The 19,958-nt window shown below is 35.8% G+C and overlaps 2 protein-coding genes across 2 annotated transcripts; one reads left to right on the plus strand and one right to left on the minus strand.

Moving 5' to 3' along the window:
• Positions 1 to 2,840: 2,840 nt before the first annotated feature.
• On the plus strand, positions 2,841 to 4,959 carry LOC110910257 (probably inactive leucine-rich repeat receptor-like protein kinase IMK2). The gene is made up of 2 exons (XM_022154950.2): positions 2,841 to 4,366; positions 4,722 to 4,959. The coding sequence occupies exon 1, from the start codon at positions 3,145 to 3,147 to the stop codon at positions 4,348 to 4,350; it is 1,206 nt and encodes a 401-aa protein (XP_022010642.1). The 5' UTR covers positions 2,841 to 3,144; the 3' UTR covers positions 4,351 to 4,366; positions 4,722 to 4,959.
• A 4,573-nt stretch (positions 4,960 to 9,532) lies between these two features.
• LOC110910256 (LEC14B protein) lies at positions 9,533 to 19,137 on the minus strand. Its single transcript, XM_022154948.2, has 11 exons — positions 18,793 to 19,137; positions 17,803 to 17,997; positions 16,978 to 17,097; positions 16,776 to 16,853; positions 15,486 to 15,662; positions 14,557 to 14,634; positions 14,161 to 14,336; positions 13,309 to 13,467; positions 12,188 to 12,248; positions 10,808 to 11,033; positions 9,533 to 10,696 (listed from the first exon to the last, which is right to left on the minus strand). Exons 1-10 carry the CDS (start codon positions 19,018 to 19,020, stop codon positions 10,815 to 10,817), a joined length of 1,491 nt encoding a protein of 496 aa, XP_022010640.1. The 5' UTR covers positions 19,021 to 19,137; the 3' UTR covers positions 9,533 to 10,696; positions 10,808 to 10,814.
• Positions 19,138 to 19,958: the final 821 nt, after the last annotated feature.

Here is a 19,958-nt window from a genome sequence, read left to right on the forward strand (position 1 = left end):
GTTAAAGGGTGGGTTAGTTAAAGCTTTTTTGCCTACGCAGCTTTGACGTGACGAGGCGTTATGGCAAACCACACCATAAGTATTATATGATTTCGCAATTGTGTATTTAAATATAATATAATTCCAAAAAAAATACACTATTGTACTATACATAAGAAACCAGGGGCTCAACTTTCTTGTGGCCTCGGGGTACTCCAGCCCATACTGATTTTTCCATTATAGTGTTAATTTTACGGAATTTTTAGTGTAAAATATTCAAATTTTAAGAGTCTACTCCACACTGATTTTTCGTTCAAACTCCGTCACTGATTTTAAAAAGTGTATTTGAAAAGCCTTTGATGAATCATGACAAAAATCCGTTTGTTAGTTAAGCTTAATTTTCGACCAAATTCCCCATTTGGGCCCTATATTGACTTATCTTACGATTTTATCTTTCTAACTGGATTAATTTCTTAACCACCACAATAATGCTCCCAACTTTTTCGTTTTCTCTTATGAATAAACAACTTCTTTGAATTCTCCTCGTTCTCAAAGTCACTTGTCTTCTTAGATTTAGTGCTTGACTGCATTTTCAATACAGGCTCGGGTTTAGGCATTTATTTGGCGTTAGATTTAGGTTTTTAAAATTCCCACTCGATTTTGGTATTTGATTTATACTTCTAATGCATGATCAATTTTGTTTTGAAGATTGCTATTTGATTTGTAATTCTTGGACGTCTCTTAGAATTCATGTACAATGTTCGAGTTTGAAAAATGTGTCCTTATGCTTTAACGAAAAACACTGCGATTACTATTTAAACCATAAAAAATGGGCTCACTAAAACTAATGGCTAATGCTAATGGGCTAATTTCTAAACCATAAAATTGATTTGTAAATGGACTTACATTGGAATTGGTATGGTTATACTATTTAAAAAAAAGTTAACATACACACACACACGTCCACATATATCAGATTAAAAAAAAAACATGTGCCCTATGAAATCACAGGTCCTGTACGGTGGTCCTCCCCGCACACCATAAAGATCGTCCATGCATCTTTGTATAAGATTTGTATATGTAGGTTTGAATCCGTTATATAGGCATGTTTCAATTCCTTTTGTTTTTTTTCACATGCATAGAAAAAGGAAGAAGATTTTTTTTCAATTGCTTTTGTTTTCAATAGATCGGTTTTGCAATTAAAAAAGGAGTTGTAACACAGCTTTTTGCCCGTTTATCTATCGCTATTATGTAATTTCCTAAGTTTAAAATGAAAAATTGATTAGAGAATTTATAAGTAGAATAGTATAACAAAAAATACGCATTATAGATTCATGTGAAAACGCAAGAGGTATTTGCGGAGCTTAAATGATATCTGTTTTTATAAACAAAATTATATACAGTTACACGTTTCATCATTTGTGTATTGTGATACTTAAGAAATAAGAATCGTTTATGTAATGTTATACATGCCATTAAGATAATTTGTATAATTAACTCTAAATTACTTATAAGGAAATATGGACTGTTTTCCCAGTCTATACATGATGTTAGTTGGTATTATTTTGATGATGTTATAGGCTTTGAGATAAATAATGTTTTAATAAAAGTAAAAAGTCGAGTAACTCATTACACAAAAAGGTAATGACCAAAAAGGGTTAAAGTGTCATTGGTTGAGTATAGTTGGACTAAAAAACATAATTAATACTTTTAAGTTTTAAGCTTCTCTTTAGAAAATGCATCTAGCTACTCAAGACATCTATTACTTTTATTTTCTTTAAAAGTTTCTTTTAATTATACATTATTTTTGCTTATTATTGGTATTTTAAAGATATTCAATGCATATACTTATTTTTTTAACGACAAATTGAATCATTGACAGACCACTTGAGTATCATCGTGCCACCAGCGGAACCATCCGATCATATCAATCTCCACTAAGCAATAATATCTACATACCTGACCTCATTGTCCCTAAGTCTTATCCTACCACAAAGATTCCATATGATGCAATGGTGCAATGCATATACTTATATCCACATATATTAATTCTCTACACCTGTATAATTACAAACTTAAAAGAAAATCACTGGAATAACTTTTTTCAAATGCATTTTAGTTAAGTAGTTATGATTATGATATATTCTTTCACCTATATATACATTATTTACCTTTTTGTGTCTCATTACTTGAATCGGTATCTAATTTACGGTTTCTTTTTTAAAAACGTGTTATGTTTGTCCACTCAAAACATTTTCGATGATAAGCGAACATAAATTGAGGATTTTTTTTTTGAATTGGGATACAATATCTTCATTTAAAATTACGAAAAAATACATAAGAATGACACGTAGACAGACAACAAGCTGTACCGCAACCCTTTTTTGAATAACAAATCAAATTCTATCAAAAAAGAAACTCTGGTTCTCTGAAGTCAAGAAAACTGTTAGAAGTATTTTGATAACTATAAATATAAAATGTTATTAAACAAGAATATTGTCATATAAATACCTACAGAATTATTGCAATTCTAATTTTCTCTTTTATCAAATTCTAATCGGATACAAAAAGAATTATACTTTGGTGTGTTCTAGTAAAAAGAGTACAAAATTAAAACTATAAATACACAATTAAATATACTTGGTTGATCAGAACAATGTGTAAGCTTTATAGGCTCACATCTTAAACAAAATGACGTGGCATAAAAAACATCTGATGAACATGACCTGACACCCGAACCTCCCACGTAGGCTCGGACAACCGTTGGTGGTTTCCCAATCCTAAGCTAACCAACAAAAAAAATAATAATAAACATATAAATAAACAAATATTTTCCATTATAGAAATAGACAGTCAAAACCCCCACATATACATCATCAACACCTTTCATTTACAGAAGCTTACAATTTACAACTACTTCTTCATCACCATCATCCTCTTCACTCTCTTTCTCTCTCTACTTTCTCTCTCTAGAATTCTCCAGATTCTTTCACTTTCTTGTTTTTTTTTTTTAATTTTTTAGCTTCATTCTTTTATTTTTTTCATTGTACATTTGTACATTCCCTTTTAATCTCCCCCCTTTTAGTTATTTGATCATTGTAAAATTGTAAATTTTTATTTTTTTTTCCATTTTTTTAACTTTTTTTGTAGTAAGTTATATTGACAATGGTTACATCGTCAAACAAGAAGTTGACAATACTTGTGATAAATTTATTTATCATTATCCACCGGATCCAGTATTCGTCAGCAATACTGGATCCGGCGGATTTTTTAGCACTCCAATCCATTAGAAAATCTCTAGAAGATTTGCCCGGGTCGGACTACTTATCATCTTGGGACTTCACATCCGACCCGTGCAACTTCGCCGGAGTTTTCTGCTCCGGCGAACGTGTTGTCACGTTAAACCTCGGAGACCCACGCGCCGGTGCGCCTGGCCTCTCCGGGGTTTTAGATCCGGCAATCGGAAAGTTAACAAACTTAACCGAATTCACCGTCGTTCCCGGCAGGATCACTGGAACAATTCCGGCGACAATATCGGAGCTTAAAAACCTCCGGTTCTTCGCCATCAGCCGGAATTTTCTCTCCGGCGAGATTCCGGCGACGTTAGGTGAGCTCACTAATCTCCGTACACTTGATCTTAGCTACAACCAACTCACCGGAAGTATTCCGTGGGCCGTGGGAAGTTTACCGGCGTTAACTAACGTCGTTATCTCTCACAACCGGTTATCTGGTCCACTACCGGCTTTCACATCGCAAACGTTAACCCGGTTAGACTTAAAACACAACAACTTATCCGGTTCAATACCACCCGGTTTTATTCCTTCGTCTATACAACACCTTTCTCTTGCTTTAAACCGGTTCACCGGTTCAGTCGAATATTTACTGCCTCAACTAAACCGGTTAAACTACTTAGATCTAAGTATGAACCGGTTTACCGGGCCAGTCCCGGGCTGCGTGTTTAGTTTTCCAATCACAACTCTACAACTGGACCGGAACCTGTTTTCCGGTCCAGTTCAACCGTTTAATGAAGTGTCAATCCAGACCGTCGATTTGAGTCATAATATGTTGTATGGGGAAGTGTCCCCACTTTTCTCAACCGTACAAAATCTTTATCTTAATAATAACCGGTTCACCGGTTCGGTTCCTAATACTTTAGTGGACCGGCTGATGGATGGGAATGTGCAGTTGTTGTATTTGCAGCATAATTTTTTGACAGGGGTTCCGATAAAACCGACCGAGGCGATTCCGGTTAGTAGTTCGTTGTGTTTGCAGTATAATTGTATGGTGTTGCCGGTTCAGACGCCGTGCCCGGTTGAAGCCGGTTCGCAGAAGACTAGACCTACAACACAATGCATGCAATGGAAAGGGTAAAATGGGAAATTTATTGGTATAGTTTTTTTTTTGGTATTTTATTTAATTATTTAATTTATTTATTTTTTGTAGTCCATTTAATTGATTCTTTAAAACAATTTTCACTCGTAAGGGGTTTTTGAAATAAATGTTTGTAGTTAAGTTCATTTATTGGTTTATTTATTCTTTTATTAGTTTTTATTTGTTGTAATAATGTTTGTAGTTAATTTCATTTAAGGGATGTTTGGGATCGTTTATTCAATTTTAGTTGTAATAATGTGAGTTTAATTTGATGGATGTTTGGGAATTGAGGTCATTTATTGTATTGTAATTCGATAATAACTTGTGTAATAAAGTAACTTCTTTTGAATATACTTCGATATACTTTGCAGAAACCATTAAACATCTATTAGAACGTCCACAGACAAGAGGGTCAACCAGGCCTCCACATCAGATTGCCCGGAGTTTGCCCTAAGAATCTCACAATGGGTGCAAATGAGCCAAGCTACTCAATTTAGGCTCGAAAAGAAGTTCGAACGAGCCTAGCTTAAACAAGCTTGAGCGCGAGCCTAAAAACAAGCTCGTTTAGTAAACAAGCCCGAGCTTCAATTATCGAGCTCGAGCCGGCTCACGAGTCTAAACGAGCTTTCTGGTTTATATATATTTAAGTAATAATAAATTACCCATTTATAAAAAAATGAAAAAATAACTAAATTATATGTATAACAATTATAACTAATATAAAATTAATTAATAAATACTAAACGAGTCAAGCCTGAGCCGAACTCTAGCTCGAGCTTGAAAAATTACCTATGAGCCAAGCTCGAACTTTCATAGGTTAAATGAGCTCGAGCTCGAGCTCGGGCTCAGCTCGACTTGTTTTTCACCCTACACTCTTTTTCTCTATCCTCCCTCTCACATAGATGGGCTTTTCCTTTTTCATTGATCTATGGATATGAATCACATCTTTTTCTCTTATCGGCACACGTATGCATCACTCGCTCCCTCTCTCTTACACCTAAAGCGTGTATGAGGCCAAAATCTTGCATTACAGATGGTTTATTTATAACCTAATAACCGAAGGCAAAACGAAGCAGTAGAATATACATTTGGAAATTGCAAAAGACAGATCGCATAAACCGCAAGAGCAAATCTCAGAAAGAAGAGCAATGATTCTGAATCTGGAAATTGGTAATCACTTTAGAAATGACTTTTGAGTTGTGTTTGAAAATCACCAATTGTCATGTAATCGCAAATCGACATTAATGAGCTATGTTATAAGAAAAAAAATAAGAAGAGGTCTGATTATCATTTTTGAAAACAATGTTCTATATCTTCCAATGATAAAATATCAAATACAAATATCCTTTTCATACAAAACGTACGAATAGGGTGAAAAAGGTAAGAAAACGCGGTGACATTTTCGTAATTATTTACTCGTAGAGTCATTATCAAAATTACCCTACAAATGATCTTGTAGGTTAATTTTGTAAAATGTTCTTGTAGGGTAATTTTGATCTTGTAGAGTAATTTTGTAGAGTATTATAATGATCTTGTATGGTAATTTTGATCTTGTAGGGTAATTTTGTAGAGTATCATAATTACTTTACAAGTGTATCAACATTACTTTGCAAGTTTCAAAATTACCCTACAAGAACATTTTACAAAATTACCCTACAAGATCATTTGTAGAGTAATTTTAATAATTACCCTACAAGCAAATAATCACGAAAATGTCACCGCGTTTTTTTTTCTTTGTTTTTTTATGCCTTTCGTACGTTTTGTACGATAAGACTGTTTGTACGTGAACTTAACTCATCTTGTCTTTTTTTTTTTTTTTTTCAAATTTCTGATTGGTTCCTGTTACCTGGTTTAATTAGGCAACATGCCTGATGCCAACATGTGATATGTTTTTATTGAATATGCTTAATCAGACTACTTTTAAGTTTTAAGCTACATGTTTCTACAATGCTTACTTGAATGTGGATTATGTACATGTTTTACATAATGGATTCATACCCAAACGATGAATGATTTTAGCGAAATTGCTTATGAAGGGAGTACCAAGGATAGGGGATTGCTAGATTCGTTGTCAACGGATCCTAAATAGGAGGATCATGTTACTACATATATGTGAATGTTTACGTATAATTAACGATCTAAATTAGTTTTATTAAGATTTATATAAAACGGTGTTATTTGACGAGTTTCACATCCAAGGTTAGTGCCACACACTCGTACACATTTATATATTTGGAAGGGTTCTAGACAAACAGTTTTTTCACCGCAACATGAATATCAAAATGAATCATGCATTTTTCAGTTTAATTAAGAAAAAAATTATAAGAAAACTATTGAAATACATTTTTTGTTCATTTCTCTTCAAATTCAAAATAGTTGATTGCTTTCTTATTTACGTAACATATGCATTTGTTCGTACTAAGAAGCAAAATTTTCTAAGAACATCCGTAGTGGTAGAGAAAAATAATGCCCCCACCATGGGGCATTATCCGACACGTGGCATCTAGGGGTGTAAACGAGCCGGGCCGAGCCTGAGCTCGACCAGGCTCGAGCTCGGCTCGTTAGGTTTTTATGAAGCTCGAGCTCGAGCTCGGCTCGAGCCTACTTCTTTGAGCTCGAGCTCGGCTCGAGAGTAAAACCCAAAGCTCGAGCTCGGCTCGAACTACTTTGAGAACAACCTTAAATGAGCTAAAAGCTCGACTCGAGCTCACTTCAACATCGCTTAAACAAGGCAAAGCTCGGCTCGAGCTCGGCTCATCAATGTTATCATCATTATTAATATGTTATATATAAAAAAAAATTAAAATTTTGTATGGGCTCGTTTAGGCTCGCCAGCCTAAACAAGCTTTGTATTTTAGGCTCGAGCTCGGGCTCGATAACAAAACGAGCTCTATTTCAGGCTCGAGCTCGGGCTCGTTAAGGCTCGGCTCGTTCGAGCTTTTGAGCGAGCCGATCACGAGTAGCTCTCGAGCCTCTGGGCTTGTTTACACCCCTAGTGGCATCCTAGTCAGCGTTGGGCATTATAGCAAAAGTGACGTAGTGGGGCATTATTCCAATAACGCCCTTCCAATTGTTAAACAAAAAAGAAAAGAAAAGAAAAAGCAAAGAGATGGGATTGGCTGGTCAAACTTGTGCACATGCAATGGTGGGTGATTGTCATACATGCTTAACATTGATTGGCCCCCCAAAAATTAACAAAGCGTTATAAATAAAACGCTGGAACCAAATTTTTGAAATTTAAAAAAAAAACGCCCCATGTAATGGTGGGAGGGGCGTTTTTAGGCGTTTTTTTTTCAATTTTTTTTAAAAAAAACGCCCCACTACAGGCGGACTAAATATAACCATAACTATTAAAGAAATTAGTTTTGTTCTTTTTGTTGTCACATTAACTTAATGTTCCGTAATAAAACTCACCTTATATGCATGTGTGTGTGGTGTTCAAATAAAACCCAACAAATAATATATTCACTCGTGAATATACTACAAGTATTAATAAGTCAAACATGAATACATGTATTCACAATCATAATGGTCCTTAAATAGTTATATTAATATTTAGTGATTCTCAAAACTCACTAACATATACACATATGGGCATACGTTAATTTTAACTAGAGAACCATATAATATACTTGTACATAATACTTGACAAATATAACAAAAGTTAGAAAGAAGTCTAAGGTGGTGTTTGTTTTTTTTCAAAAAGAGCTTCCTGCTTCTTCTGTCTGCATCGTGCAGACGTGGGAAGATGTTTAGCCTCAAAAGAGTGTTTGTTTTTTTTTTTTTGAGAAGTGTTTCCTGTCTCTCCCCAGCCTCTTCATGAGGAAGTGATAAAACCAAAGCTTCTCCAAGAAGAGCTTTACCTCTTCTTGGCACCACCTCCACCTCCACCCATGCTCCGCCCCTGCTCCGCCACCACCACCACTGCTCCGCCACCATCATCATCATCATCACCACCCCTGCTCCGCCACCACCACCTCCACTCCACCACCACCTCCGCTGCTCCGCCACCACCACCACTGCTCCGCCATCATCATCATCATCACCACCTCCGCTGCTCCAGCCTCCACTCCGCCATCACCTCTGCTCCACCTCCACTCCGCCACCACCTCCGACATCATCATCAACATCACAAACAAAACCCCCACATCAAAACCCCCAAAACGAAAACCCTAAAATCGAAAACCCTAAATCGATCGGAAACGAACACCCCAAATCGATCAAAGTTCAGCGAGTCCGGTCGACCTCATGTTCAGCGACTCCGGCCAGGTGTGAAGGCGGAGCTGGTGACGGTCGTTTTGTTCGATTCGTTGCAGGCTCGGTGGTTGTGATGATGGCGGTGGAGGTGGTGACGGTGGTTGTGATGATGGCGGTGGTGAAGTGGTGGCGGTGGTGATGATGGCGGTGGTGCAGATTGTAGAGAGAGAGTAGAGAGAGTAGAGAGAGAGTGGAGGTGCAGATTGTCTGTGTGGTGTGTGTTAAAACCTAGAAGAAGAAGAGGTTTTATATAAAAGAAAAAACAAACCCTCTTCTCCTTATAGACTGAAAACATTTGGTCCACCTCTTCTTCTGCAGATGCCTGCAGATGTGGCCTGCAGCAGAAGAGGTTTTCAAGAAGAAAAAACAAACATCACCTAAAAAACTATAGTTAGGAGACCACACACACAGCATGCAACACATCTTTTAAGTCGGATAATTATACATATATTTATGTTATTCCCATGAAAAAGGAACTCATAATATATACAATCTTTTCTGTGTTCCCATGAAAAAGGAACTCATAATATATACAATCTTTTCTGTGGAAATAGAACGAGACAAATCATACAAAGATTGGTGTATACTTGACAACAAAAACTCATTTCCTCTATTCGTTTGTTTCATCTCTTCCTTATTATTTATTGTGCTGTTGGTGCTGCTGCTGCTGCTGTTTGTTGTCGTCTTTTACTTTTATTTATTATTATTATTATCTTTTACTTTAGGGGGAAAGAAACTTACAGATTTTATTTTGTAAATTATTTAATTAATCATAACAGGGGCGGACCTAGTGTACTCGGAGGCGTAGCCCGGGCTACGGCTCAACTTTTAACCGGTAGTGTAAAATTTATTTTTTTTCGATTTTTATACTAAGGATACCCCTCAACAACTACTAGGACACCCCTCAAAAAATTTTTAGAAACTGATATTAAGCCCAAATAATTCTGAATATATTGGCCCAAATAAACAAATGGTAGACCAATATTCCCAAATACTTAAAAAAATAACCCAACAGTGTATTGGGTATTTGGGAGGCACCAGATTGAATTATGCAGGGAGCCAGGGATATCAAAGCTCGATCACAAACTGTCGACAATTGCTGACTTGCTGTCGAAGTCGAACTCAACACAGGGATATCGCATAACACGAAGACATCATCATCAAACTCGAATACACGATTACCGGCTCATCGCAGGAGGTTTGTCATCGGCTGATCATCACGACACAGATTCTGCTGTTATCGGATCGGCTCATCGCAGGAGGTTTGTTTCAGACTTTCAGTTTAATTTATTAGATAAAAAGTTTGATTTTTTTTTGTTAATATTAATCATTCACACTTTCATAGTCACACACACAGGAGGTTTTGTTTCAGACTTCAGTTTGGTTAGTTTCTTTAATCTTTATGTAGTTAATTATTGTTACTTATAATATAATTTTTTTATTGTTTTTGATTGTTTTCAGACTTCAGTTTGGATTTATTAGATAAAAAGTTTGATTTTTTTGTTAATATGTTGTTGTTACTAATTGTTGGCAGTAGCATATCGATAATCGAGTCATCGAACGGAGTCGAAGAGAAGATTAGTTCATTATTGGTTAGTTTCTTTATTTTTATTCTTGTTACTTGTTTTTTTGGCAGATTATTAGTTGTCTTTGAATTGTTTGAAATGATGACGAAACCAAATTCCAAAAAACAAGCTTTAATTGGGAACTTTTTCAAAAGAAAACACGAGGAAATTAATGATACAATTCCGAATGAAACAACTCCTCCGAATGTTGACGTTGATTCAAGTCCGAATGTTGATAATGATAACATCCAACCAAATCGACATTACAATGTTGGACATGGCAGAAACTTATGGTAATCCAAGAAACCGAAAGAATGTCATTACAAATCAGGTAGTTAAGCTAGCTTTGTTTTTACCGGTTGCAACCGCAACGATTGAAAGATGTTTTTCGAAATTGAAGCTTGTGAAGACGGATTTATGCAATCGAATCGGCCCGGAATTCTTGAACAATGCTATGGTTTGTGCGGTCGAAAATGATTTTTTACGCGAAGTAAAAGACAACGATGTGATGGAACGATTTCAAGCTATGAAAAAAAGAAGAGGACAAATCTATTAGGTATTTGTTTTACTTTATTTATGTATTTTTTTTAATTTAATATTGTATGATTGTACGGTAAAAAAAAATTTTGGGATACCCCGGAGTTAATCTTCTAGTTCCGCCACTGAATTATAATATCGTCGTCGTCGTCGAGGCCTACTGTTATTCACGAGAATCGGGTTCTCTCCGTTTCCAGGGAATTCCCACTTTGCGATATCTCCATCAAACGAAGAACTGACGAGCATTGGATAGTAAGGGTGCCAGCTGCAGTCCCGTACGGTTGACTTATGGTGCACAAGTCTTGCAACCCGGGCTCCAGTAACCTGAAATTGGTTAAAGTGAACCAGTTATAATGGAAACAGATCAATTCACGTTGTTTTCTATATGATATATCTGGTTAATGGGTCAAAAGCTGCTTAGCTTACAATATCCTGAATTTTCTTTATAAAAGAAATGATCTTATTATTTTAACAACAAATGTTTTTTTTTTTGTAATCATAATTGATATTTAACTATTTAGAAAATACAAAAAAGGGCAAAAAATGTTTGTTGGTTGAGCCGGGTCAACCAAATCCAACCCATTTGACAGAATTAAGATATAAGCATGTGTGTAAAGGTGGCAATTTCGATGTGATTATTGTTTACTCAGACCGTGGGGTATGGTGGGACGGGGGTTTGGGGCATGGGTTGACACGTGGATTATGGGGCACTCAATACACAAACCCAAGTTCATAGGGGTATGGTGGGCGTGGCTGGGCTGGCGTGGCCAAGCCACATAGGATCGCTATGCCCTAGCCAACAAGCCAATAAGAGCCGGCCACATAGGATCGCTAGCATGCCCCACGCCCGGCCTTAAACTCCCGCCCAAGGGGCCACGCCCAAACCCAAGCCCACCCGGGGTGGTGACTTGGGCGTTTCTCTCCAACCCACGCCCCAACCCCCGCCCCATAGTCTAATATATAGGTGGGATTTGAGCTATGGTTTTATCTCGAAAGGTCATACGAGTAAAAATGGATCAAGAGAGAACGGGTCGAAGGCACAGAGTGTATTTTAAATTATAAAACCCCCTAAATCAATTTATCCAAAAAAAAACTTATTTGACTTTGACACACGAATAATTTACAAAACCTTTTAAAGAGAAAATGTTTCAAGTCAAAAAACGCAACCCGTACAAAAAAAAAATATTGGAATATAGTATTTAGGGTTTTATCATCGAGCCCACGGGACCGATTATCTATATATATTGTAACCCTATTGAATGGAATGCAATCAACCAATTTTGAGAATCAGGATTTATCCCTAAATAATATATTCCAATAAAAATTACCATTTTGACCCTCTAGTGTTTACGATCTCTTTCGATAATCACGATTTTATATGTCCGTTAACAATTTATGTTGACACAAGAGTTACTTTAAACACGTATTAATGTAATATAAATTAAAAAAAATTGAAGTTGAAGAAGTGTGGTACTTACCAAATCATAAACATACACACAAGAATCATGAGATCCAGTATAAATATACCTTTGGCCAGTGCTGCAACATCATAAACAAACAATCAGTTAAGGTCCTTTATCAATATTGTTATTTTGGAACAAAAATAGATTATTTTGTTAATTTCATTTGAGGTCAAAGGAAATTTGGCAAAAAGTCAAAAGATTCTACATGTGAAACAAACAAGCGAGCTCATACCAGCTCAAACGTCAAATTAGCTCAAGCTGAATTTAAGGTAAATTACACTTTTTCGTCCTTTATGTTTATACCAAATTTCATTGGATGTCCGTTACCTTTAAAAATGTCAGGAATCATCCTTTATGTTTTGAAAACCTTGCATAGTCTGTCCTTTGATACTAACACAATTAAAATTTTCAGTTAAGTCCTGGTCATATAAGGGTAATCTAGTCTTTTTATGGTGTTTAGAGAGAGAGAAGGGGTGTTTATATCTCTTATTTTTGTATTCTTTTTGTTTTATTTTTAATACACTTTTTAAAATAAATGGATAAAATGACTAAATTGCCCAAACTTAACTGAAAATTTTAACTGGGTTAGTGTCAAAGGACAAACTGTGCAAGGTTCTAAAACTTAAAGGATGATTCTTGACATTTTAAAAGGTAAGGAACATCCATTGAAATTAGGTATAAACATAAAGAACGAAAAGTGTAATTTACCCCTGAATTTAGTTACGTTTTTTGAGCTAATTCTGAGTTAGGTCCCTATAGGAAAGCTATGGTATGATGCAAGCTGCTCGGTATGGGGATCGGCTTTGGACCGTCCCCCACCGGCGCCGGTCCTCTTTCCATGTTGCCCCCCCCCCCAAGCGGCGTCCTCACCGTCCGCAGGTGGACGTGTCCGACGGGCCGCAACAAGACAAAAAACAACCCTCCCCTCTCTCACACACCTATACATACAATATATACATATACATTTTAGGTCCATCCCCCATTTCCATACCTCGATCCTCTTTGCCCCATCCTCACACCCATCCTACGTGGCGGATCATCCTCCAAGGGAGGACCATCACCATACCGCATAGCCTTAAAGATACGAGTATAATTATAGTTATCATAATCGAGCCGATCATAATTGTCGTACTTACCTATATTCTGGTGAAAAATAGCAGCGTATGAGTGTACGCAATACTGAATGACCTTTGTATGTAGCAACAGACTGGTCAGATGGATGCTTTACATCTCGTGCCCTAAATGGATAGTCCATCCATCTATAGTCCCATTCATAGTTCCTGGATATAGGAGCGCTGAAAAAGAAAAAATATAAATCATATTATAAGCGTTTATAATGTAGTTATATGAACAAACTTAACTATCTATATGAAGCCGACTTTGAAATAACCTTATTTGGCCTATCAATTAACCATCAACGAGATAATGCCCAACAATCGTTTTTCAGTTGAACTACTTTTTATATACATTTCTTCTTGTCGCTTCTAAAGATATATAATTTTATAAGAATAAAATGTCATTTTCGTCCCTGAGATTTGGCTAATTTTGCGATTTTCGTCCAAAGGTTTGTTTTTCTGCATCTGGATCCAAATGATTGGAAATCTTGCCATTTTCATCCGCGGCTCGTTAACTCCATCCATTTTTCTCCGTTAAGTCAGGGGTATTTCTGTCTTTTTTGCTAACTTAAAGGGTAATTCGTTCTTTTTCACTTTATGTACAAGCATTTTAAAATACCCTTATTAAATAAAAACAAAAATAATATAGGTAAAAAGACGAAAATACCCCTAACTTAAGGAGAAAAATAGACGAAGTTAACGAGCTGGATGAAAATCGATTTCAAACCTTTTGGATCCAGATGCGGAAAAACAAACCTTTGGACGAAACTCGCAAAACTAGCCAAACCTCATGGACGAAAATGGCATTTTAGTCATTTTATAAAGATTATCTTATACTTATACAAATAAAATGATAAAAGCGTATTAACATACCGAGCCGCGTTAGAGGACATTTTTCTGATATCCCAAAGCTTAATAGTCTGATCTTTTCCATTTGAAATGAAATAACGACCATCATTACGGCTATCAAGATGTGTAATTCCTTCTAGATGCCCCGTGAGGATTCCAACTGGCTTTCCTTTTGATCTGATGGAACGTCTGTCCCAAACCTAAAAAATCCTTAATATTATTGTTTGGTTGGTATGCTTTTATACATATGAATTATATAAAATCTGTAAACAGATGCCAAAATGTTCTTTTGTTGCCAATATTTTTAATTTATTTGGTATGCTTTTATACATTCAAGAAAACAAGTCTAAGACAAAGATTTCCAAATGCAAAATTTTTCTGTTATTAAATACAATGATATAAAAACTTATACATATTTACCTTACAGAGATTATCATCACTCCCATAATATATTAGATTGCTGGCTTCATCAGCAAAGCATACACTGTTTACATCTGACTGCATTAAGTAAGAACATACTGCAATAAGTTAAACAATTGATTGCAAAAAGTCATAATAAACAAGTGAACATTCATAATATTTGCAGGGTACAGGTGGCGATTTAACCCATTGACTTAGGAGCGGGTTAATTGGGGTTACATTTTATCTCTAACGGGTCATATAGTATATCAAAAAATGGATAATGTATAAGGAGGCAACCCAACTATTCAATTTTTTTTTTCATTAAGGCCAACTCATTATTAAAACTACTTTATAGACCCATTTGTATCCCCTTCCATTATACCAAATGCATCACATGTTTTTTAATAGGGTTGAATGCCATTTTCGTCCCTGAGGTTCTTTGGTCCAAAGTTTTGTTTTTCCGCATCTGGATCCAAAAGATTTATAATCTTGCCATTTTCATCCGACTCGTTAACTCCATCCATGTTTCTCTGTTAAGTCAGGGTTATTTTCGTCTTTTATGTTAACTGAAAGAGCAATTCAGTCTTTTTCAGGGGTATGCTGTCTTTCTAGATAAAGTGAAAGACCAATTGCCCTTTAAGTTAGCAAAAAGACGGAAATACTCCTGACTTGATGAAGAAAAATGGATGGAGTTAACGAGCTGGATGAAAATGGCAAGATTTCAAACCTTTTGGATCCAGATGCGGAAAAACAAAACTTTGGACGAAAGTCGCAAAACTGGCCAAACCTCAGGGACGAAAATGGCATTTTACTCTTTTTAATTTATATACATGTAATGTTCTCTAAAATGAAAGGTATAGCCACATTAATCAAGAACTACAAGCCCTCTAAATCAACAAACTAGACGCAGAATTAAGACTGTTCCTAACAAAGGTAAGTGACATTACCGTATGCGCTTGAATTCGAAGGGAAAATCTTTTTGCTTCAATATCATAAACATAAATTGAATCATCACTACTTCCGGCTACAAGTTCTCTACCATCATTAGAAAATTTTACAGAAAAAATTCCAAATGCATATCCTTCTTCATCATCAGCTGCAAATTCTAGCCCTTCGTGTATGTCCTGCGAATTTCCAAATCACAGTTATAATCAAACACTATTTTACACTTAAGAACTGAATCGATCCAGTGTTGCGACATACTAAAACTAGACAAACTATGAGAATAATATTTTGAACATAAAATGTATTTGATTAATACATTGGATATTGAAAAAATCAATTCATTCGCTATATATGTCACAATACAATATTGCTTACTTTATCTTTATAACAAATAAAATTGCATAAAATAAATTTTTACTTTCTGTGATTGTGTTTGAATTTTGTTGCAATTGCAGGTATTGAAAACATAGTATAACAATTACACTTTTAGTGACTCGTTTAAATTTTTATAGATATTTTCTAGATAAAAGATAGGTAAGATAAAAATATGTCAATATAATGAATAGCAATGCAGTAACACAGACAGTGATGGACAAATATGAACAATGAATATAAGGTGATCATAAATGAAGGCATTAGATGTGACAATTTTGATCAGTGTATGTGTAAAGGGGGGAATTCGGGATATGTTATACATCTACAGGGTGAAATAAGTAAACTTTTAACAATTAGCTTAACAGAAAACAGATTGAGCATGTCAAGAGTTACCAAAAGTGTATTCACAATGCATAACATATTCTAAAGCGTTGTCATTAAGCTATACTATTAAGAGAGTCCAATAAAAAACTCAAGTTATCCATATTTATTCCTCTTATTATTTAATTTTCAAAGATTAAAAAAAGGGCCATCAAAAATCATGCTAAAATATTACCCCTTTTGACCTGGACCATTTTAACTTCTAGCCTATCATAAAACAAGCCTGACCCACTCATTTTATGACATCATATATTCACTATTTTATCAACTTTACATTCCTATGGATATATGATATTAAGTTTGTCCAATATTTTTTACAGTTTTAGACAAATAAAGCAAACCTATCATTGTTTTTCTGTCTTTTGTCTCAAACAATCACACACAAAGCCGCATGAATCCTGTTATGACAAATTAATGGTTTGATGATTATTTTATTTCTCGTAATAATCCATTGTTTCCATACATGAAGCCATGAACAAACATTTCAAAACACGCATAGTACTGCTCACAAGATAAATGTAGTTCATTATTCATACCGTGACATTCGCATGAGACTCTGTTCCAGCAGATCCAATATTTACAATGTTGACTATAGGAGACAAAGTTGAATAAATCTGCAAGTAGCAATATGATATGTAAATTTAAAGGACAATCCTAAGTAAAATACAAACAATCTGATGCACTGCTTTTGTTGGATGTGAATCACTTTCAGGAAATAAAAGAAAAAAAAAATCTCACCAGGAAACGTTTATCTGGTGAAATAGATGTGTCAGTAACCGTCCAATTAAAGCTTTCAGCAACAATTTTCTTGTGAAGTTTCCACCCCATTTCAGCATTATAAATTTTAATCTGACTTCCCTGTTAAAAAGTATATTATTATTAATATTATTATTATTATTATTACTATTACTATTACTATTACTATTACTACTACTACTAAAACACAACTTTAGCTACAGTAATTTATTTTTGTCTTTTTAGTAAGAATATTACATTTACAACCCTGCAATTTAACCAACTTAATTTTCCCTGTTTAAACAATTTATATTTCTACCACTAAACTTTAATAAAGTTATTAGATAACGAATCTCGGTTTAATACCTTCATAAAACAACATTTTAAAGTTCGTCTTTAAACAAAGTTTGGATGTTTAAAATGACCCACTTTCAAAACCGAACATCCCCACCGTTTATAAAGTTTAATAATGTTATCACATAACGAATCTCGGCTTAGTACCTTCGGGATGTTTTGCAAGTTCGTTTATATACAATGTTTTGATGTTTTAAACCATCCACTTTCAAAACCGAACGCCCGATTGTTATTTCCCACCACAATGCACGTTTCCATCGCAAATCGCGTTTCCATATAAAACTAGTTTTTACCAGTTTGGAACGCATGGACTCCTAATTGAGAAAACAATCGTAATCCATAAATAGATTATTCTTGTTCTGGACAGGGTCAACACAATAAACCTTAGTGAAGTAACAGTTTGGAAGCAGAATTCCAATTCAAGTTGTGTTTAGATTATCGTAACTTCAATGACAGACAAAAAAACAAGTATACCTGAAATGCAGCAACAAAAAGGGACCCGTCTTTTGAAAACTGTGAGACATAAGCCCGGGTGGTCAATTGGTCAACAATAGAAGGACCTTTAACAGGTAAATATTTGTTTAGCATATGACAACGATCTGCTAAAGAAAACTTCCCACGACCCGAATAATTCCCTTCTCGACCCGCTAACATCTTCACAGGCGAAACCATAGTTACCTAAATCGCTAGGGTAGCCACGATCCACGTATTGGATCGTGGTGTACCCAATCGGAAATCGGAAGCGTACCGGAACGCCATGGTCCGGCGAACCGAGTTGCGTCGGTAGGGTGTTCCTGATTGCGTCGGTACAGCGATCCAAATTCATTCGGTTCAGCGAACCAAATAGACAAGGTGGACGTTCCAAATCGATTGGGTACAGCGATCCATAGCTGAATTCGGACGCCAATGTTGTTTTCAGCCAGAAACCAGTAAGAAAGGGAAGAAGAACAGCGGGCTGCGTATGTTTAGGTTTTTAGGGTTTAAATAAGTTTACTTATTACAACATTTAACCCCTCTATTTTTACTAGTTTACATTAAAACCCTAAAACTTATAGTTTTTTACATAAAAAGTGTGAATGTAGTTTGTGTATTTGAACATTTAACCCTCTCTATCCTTACTAGTTTACATTTGGTCCTTAAACTAATAAATTTATACATAAAACGTATAAATTAAGATTATATGTATATAACATTTAACTAAATTACATCAGTTTCTACTCCCATTCAATTTCAATTTTTATCTTCAACCTTCAATGTTTATTTTTGGTAATTTGATTTTTGGAATTTGATAATTTATGTTTTAATTTGTGTACAACGAACCGGACTCCATGGTACACCGTACCGGTTCGTACCGAAATGAACCTACCCCCCTCCGTACCGAAAACGTCACATCTAGCGAATCACGTACCCGAACCGCGTACCCGTACCGGAGCGAACCGCGAATTAGGTAACTATGGGCGAAACATCAAATTCCCCCCTTCGTGGAAGAACGCGTTTCAATCCATCATGGGGTGCTGATTTCAGCTTTGTTAACTGAGCAACTTCAGGATCCACATCATTTTGTGATGAAGACTGGTGGCTGTCATTATCGTCTCCAACAGATTCGTTATCAGAATAATCTGGGTCGATTTCCAATCTACTTAGGGCATATCCCATGTCACCTATAAGTGTGGACCAACCCCTAAAGTACATTATAACGTAAACACTTTGTAAATGATTCGAGTCTTAGAATAGCATAAAGCACCACACCATGCTCCTTCATACCATCTCTAATTTTCAGCTTGCATACCCTGCAAACAAATGGAACATATGATCATATCATTATTTCAATTCTCAAAAACTTATATCCCCTCCCCAAGACAGTCATTCAGATTCGAAAATGATATGGGTTCACTACAAATTTATCATAAACACCTTTATGTTTATTAATCTACCAAAAAACTCAACCCAGATATCATTTTATCTTGAACTTTCAAGGATGCGAAACATAAGTCAAGTCGTAAACATCAAATTGTTCTACATGAATTTGATTGACCAATGATTGATTATACCACAGAGAACTCACAATTTTTTTTAACGGCTAAACAATATCTTAACCGATGATTATTTTGTGGCTTTTGATTATGAAGCCACAAAAGGTGTTAACAACAACATTGCGCGGCCTACATTGCTCTACGATTATCCCGCGCGAAGTAATGCACACAACAAACCCAGATATCAGCATTTAACATAAAACAATGGAAGAGATGAGCCACTCGGTAGGGAAGCGCGCGGCTACCTACAGTGGTACACAAGGTACAAGTGGCAGTAAAAGGAGCCAATGAGCGTCTAGCAGGCTCTGGTCAATCGTGCGCCACGATCGCGTGTGACCATACTCCTTAACACAACAAGGTGTTAACAGGTTGCGCGTGTGACCATACTCCTTAACACAACAAGGTGTTAACAACAACATTGCGCGGCCTACATTGCTCTACGATTATCCCGCGCGAAGTAATGCACACAACAAACCCAGATATCAGCATTTAACATAAAACAATGGAAGAGATGAGCCACTCGGTAGGGAAGCGCGCGGCTACCTACAGTGGTACACAAGGTGCAAGTGGCAGTAAAAGGAGCCAATGAGCGTCTAG

The sequence above is a fragment of the Helianthus annuus genome, chromosome 15 (assembly GCF_002127325.2).
Source record: "Helianthus annuus cultivar XRQ/B chromosome 15, HanXRQr2.0-SUNRISE, whole genome shotgun sequence".
In the NCBI taxonomy this organism is placed as follows: Eukaryota; Viridiplantae; Streptophyta; class Magnoliopsida; order Asterales; family Asteraceae; genus Helianthus; species Helianthus annuus.

What these genes read in the sequence shown, in the direction of transcription:
- LOC110910257 (XM_022154950.2), top strand. Translation starts at nt 3,145, where the DNA reads ATGGTTACATCGTCAAACAAGAAGTTGACAATACTTGTGATAAATTTA.
- LOC110910256 (XM_022154948.2), bottom strand. Translation starts at nt 19,020, where the DNA reads ATGTACTTTAGGGGTTGGTCCACACTTATAGGTGACATGGGATATGCC. An exon ending in TTTTTGTTGCTGCATTTCAG is followed by an intron (nt 17,098 to 17,802) that starts GTATACTTGTTT and finishes ACTTTTTAACAG; the next exon opens with GGAAGTCAGATTAAAATTTA. An exon ending in CACCAGATAAACGTTTCCTG is followed by an intron (nt 16,854 to 16,977) that starts GTGAGATTTTTT and finishes TGCTACTTGCAG; the next exon opens with ATTTATTCAACTTTGTCTCC.